Raw genomic sequence first — 4,501 nt, forward strand, 5'->3', positions numbered from 1 at the left:
TAATCCACATGTTTGGTGTTCCATTTTACTTCTAAACCGGTAAAACCCTCTAACCCGGTTAGCAACTATCAAAGAACCATAAGACCAACCGGTATGGTTAACATGAAACATTTGTGGTGATGAAGTGATAATCGACTAATATAGTGAACATCATCCTAGTGTAATATAGTTTTAGAAGAATATTGAAGAGATTTGTGTTTCCGTTCCTAAAAAATAATACATAGTTAACTTCCTAAATATTTCTTATTATGGTTTAGAACAACTCTCCGAACCAAAATTAAGTGCCAAACCAGAAACAATTTACAATTCATATTGATTTGGTTTCAAACTGAAAAACCATCACTACAAATATGATTTTCTATTTTTAACATAGACAAATAAAATCACAACTATTTACATCAATAAAATCACCTTTTCGGCTCTCTTTTTTTTATCATCTATTATAATTCAAACTCAACTAAAAAATAATTAAACACACACACACACACTAGATTTTCCCATCCAAAAAATCAACACAAATTCAAATCATCTAAAATCAAATCTTTACCCATCCTCAAATATAAAACTATCATTCATACAAATTCTACATTTTCTTACACATCAATACTTCCCAAAAAAAAACTAATCTAAATTAAAAAAATATTAACCTAGAGTATAATCTCTACTTGTGACTTAACCACCGTCCGATCCCTCCACCTACTTACACCGCCATCAACCGCCTTCTCAACCACTTCCATTCGCTCCACCACCAACGATTCCTCCACCTCAGCCATTTGACTAAACTCTTTTTCCATTATCACTTCCACCTCTTTCAATAACTCCATCTTATACTGCAACTTTTTCAACTATTCAATCCGAAAATCTATAACTATTAGTCAATTATCTTAAACATGATGAATTATAAATAAATAAAAATGGGGCCCACCTGTGTATTAATTACGGTTGACACCAACCGTTCAACTTCTCTCTCTTCTTGGATTGCTAATAATTTGGCGTGCGCGGCTGCGGCACCAAGCGCGGTTGCACTTGTGGCTCTCATCCGTAACGGTAAAGGTATGACACCTTTTTCTGTATACAGTGTAAAGTTAGGTGTTGTTTCTTTTTTACTTAATCTGGAAAGCTATATACAAAATATATACAGATGTTTTTTACTTGATACAAAAAGAAATGCTAAATATAGAAAGTCATTTTTTTCAATAAAGTTAGGTGTTGTTTCTTTTTTATTTAGAGAAAAACTGCAATAAAGTCCTTACATCGATTTAGTCTTTATATATTTTATTTATTCAATTAAGTCCCAAAACCGATAATCGTATTCAATTTAACCATTTTACCCGGTCAACAGGTCATCCAACTTTCAAAAATTACATTTTTGGCCCAGATTTCAAATTTTATTACAAATCTGGTAAAAAATTTACACTTTTTGCCATTATACACTAAATGACTGATTAGAAAATTTACAAATCTAGTCCAACAGAAATTACATTTTTAGCCCAGATTTCAAAATTTATCTTTTTATCTCTCTTTTTTAAACATGTTACATATCAATCATTTTCTTATGAGACATGCTTTAGTGTATAAAGTTCTAAAATCTGATAGGTTATATATATGATTTAGTAGAAAAAGTCATGAAAAGAGGGATTTTAAGGTTAAGTTCTAACTGTTTACAAATTTGCAGTTGTTTCATTTTTATTTTATGTACCTGATTCCATCTCTGAATCATTGCCTTGAGAAATCCTGAAAAAACAAAGGATATAAAATATTGATTTGTTACAATTTACAGACTAAATGACTGATTATAACAGGTTTAAAAAAGAGTGATAAAAAGATAATAAATAACCTTTCAGGCTCATTGTCATTTTCTTCATTATCAAATATTTCTTTTGGAATTTCATTTTCTTCACAAAGAGCTGTAACTGCAGCCTCAGCAGCAGAAGCTGCAACATGTGGACCAACCACAGCAGATATGCGAGCAACCTAACAGATCCCATTTTCATGAATATTTCATAACTTCATATCATATTCTTAAGCAAAAAAATAAACAAATAATAAAAGTAGTTTAATAGGTTATAGAGTAGCAACATACTACATACCTGTTGCATAAGTGAATGACTGACATTGGGGACTACTTTAGAACAATCGTTTTTCACAACAAAATTGTCCTCTAAATCTCCATCTTGCTGCTTCTGAATCTTGAAATCAGAAACTTGACTTTCTTTTTCTTTAAGTTCTTCATGGGCAACTAACAATGGTGCCACTTGTTCATCTTTATTGTCAATCTGTGAAGAATCTGAAATGGGTTCAATGCATATTCTCTTTGGAGGGGGAGCTTCACTATCAGCATCACCATTTTGTTCTATTTTGCTTTCGGGTTCAATATCTTTAGTTTCTTGAGGTGGTGGAACTGGAGGGCATACTTGTCCTTTTTTCTGGTTGTTTGGATTGATATTGGTGTCCTGGTGTCTGAATCTATCATATGTGGGTCCCAACATAAGTTGGCCGAAAGGTAATTGTATAAGTTTTGAAATACACTCGAGTTTACTCTTGGTTTGAACATTTTGAGCTACAAGATCCCAGTCATCTCCATGCTTTAATACGGATTCTAGAAGAAGTAATGTTTCTGCTTCTGTCCATGGAGTGGCATTGTTCTTATTGTCAGGAGTGGAGTCGATTAACTTGTAATCATCAAGGGATTTGTTCTTCCCATAAGCTCCGTTTTCAAAGCACTTGATGCAAATGATGGAAGTTTTGTCCTGTATATGAAATCAGATATGTAAACTGAAAAGATAATCTGATAACTATGGTTTCTGAATCAAAGATGGAATAATCTTATCAATTCATGTATACACACAGAGAAAAAAAAAACAAATCAAGTAATCAAACCTTTGTATACTCGTAATGACCAGACTCGCACAGCTCCTTGCAATTTCCACAGACCAAATCGATCAATTCCTGGTAAACATCGGAATGAGAAGAAAGGGGTGGCATTTTGAAATCGCTCTCAGCCAGATGAGAGCCATTGATATAGCTAACAGTAGTCGGCAATGAAACAGGCTTCAACGAATTTGGAATTGCAACAACCCTAACACCATGAGGAGGCCCTTCCTCCACCTTAACTTTCCATCTCCCTTCCTCGTCCTCCGTAACCAAATCATTATCTTCACCACCGCTCGCCGATGACGGAGATGGCGCACTGAAATTAATTAACCCCCACTTTTCGAGAAACCGGAACACCTTCAGGAGATAATTGACGTCACCGACTAGCGATTTTCGGACTTCGGAGAATGTTAGCCTTCTAGAAGGATCTTCCCTATACTTTGAAATAATGAAATCTCGATACTCCTTATACACCCTAGGGTTTCTAGTAAACGAAGCCCCGTCGAAAAACTCCTTGAGCGAAGTTTTCTCGGTTTCGTGAATGTTATCCCAAGAAAACCAGGCTGAAACAGAAAGAGAAAAACGAATTGAACTAGGGTTAGGGTTTGTTTCCATGAAAGGGAAAAGAAGAACGGAGAGAGGACTTACCGGAGCTACCGGGGATGGTGTAGAGTTCGAATTCGAAGCGATGATCGTCGGCGGGAAGGAATGGTTTTAAAAATTGGTGGTGTGACTGTGAGCTCTCCATCTGGGGGATGGATTTTGCAGCGAGTGAGTCTCTCGTATAAAAAAACTGAGTCAGCCGAGTCGTTCCATGTAAATTGTAAAGTAAACTCCTTTCGCTCTCTTGTGTTGTGTCTATATGCAACGGAGTTTTGAAACGTTGGGTTACAATGGACCCTTTTTTAAGTGATTGGATTAATTTATATTTTTTGATTTATATAAAAGACCTTAAGATCGTAGAATTTGTTATTCGGTACTTGTTCGGCCAACAAACTGAATAGCGGGTACTTGGAAGAACTTGAAAGTATTCGGATTTAGTAATTCATATATATATATATATATATATATATATATATATATATATATACACACAGCAACATTAGATACATGTAAATACATAAAAATTGAATAATACATAATGGTCTCACTTCGTGTGTTAGTGATAACTAAAATATTTACTGTCGATTAACTTTTGAAAATCTCTAGATCAATATGACTGTCATTGACTTCTACACATATGAGTTTTTCTTTCAAGTAACATTCCTTAAAGAGCTAAAACAAATATTCAAAAGTTTGCATGGATTCCCGACAAGAAAACATTTCATAGAACTAGTCTCAATTTATCTTTTGTTTTAACGAAAACATCACAGCTCCAATTCTAAATCCGTTATAGTAAGAAATTATTATTACTCCACATTTCACAAGGTGTTATAAACCTTCTTAGTTTGAAATAAATTTCAAGATATGATTTGTAGTAACTATAGCATGACTCTAAAACTCGACTAGAAACAATGTATGACTCCTCTCTTGATTGAACTATTCCAACAATATTTGATTCCTTTTCTTAGTCATAAAATTGTACTAAGATGTTCTTCGAGGATAAATTGTGATATTGTTCCTCAAT

General features: G+C 34.0%; 1 protein-coding gene across 1 annotated transcript; it reads right to left on the reverse strand.

The window, feature by feature from the left end:
• Positions 1 to 525: 525 nt before the first annotated feature.
• Positions 526 to 3,727, reverse strand: LOC111895352 (SWI/SNF complex subunit SWI3A). The gene is made up of 7 exons (XM_023891433.3): positions 3,523 to 3,727; positions 2,881 to 3,437; positions 2,091 to 2,750; positions 1,838 to 1,974; positions 1,700 to 1,734; positions 926 to 1,068; positions 526 to 845 (listed from the first exon to the last, which is right to left on the reverse strand). Exons 1-7 carry the CDS (start codon positions 3,620 to 3,622, stop codon positions 648 to 650), a joined length of 1,830 nt encoding a protein of 609 aa, XP_023747201.1. The 5' UTR covers positions 3,623 to 3,727; the 3' UTR covers positions 526 to 647.
• Between the last annotated feature and the right edge of the window lie 774 nt (positions 3,728 to 4,501).

This window comes from Lactuca sativa, chromosome 4, assembly GCF_002870075.4.
Source record: "Lactuca sativa cultivar Salinas chromosome 4, Lsat_Salinas_v11, whole genome shotgun sequence".
Classification (NCBI taxonomy): Eukaryota; Viridiplantae; Streptophyta; class Magnoliopsida; order Asterales; family Asteraceae; genus Lactuca; species Lactuca sativa.

Bases quoted from the DNA above. Each gene is read 5' to 3' on its own strand.
- LOC111895352 (XM_023891433.3), bottom strand. From the start codon at position 3,622: ATGGAGAGCTCACAGTCACACCACCAATTTTTAAAACCATTCCTTCCC. The intron at 3,438-3,522 runs GTAAGTCCTCTC...TTTCTGTTTCAG, and splicing joins CACCATCCCCGGTAGCTCCG to CCTGGTTTTCTTGGGATAAC. The intron at 2,751-2,880 runs GTTTGATTACTT...TTTCATATACAG, and splicing joins GTCATTACGAGTATACAAAG to GACAAAACTTCCATCATTTG.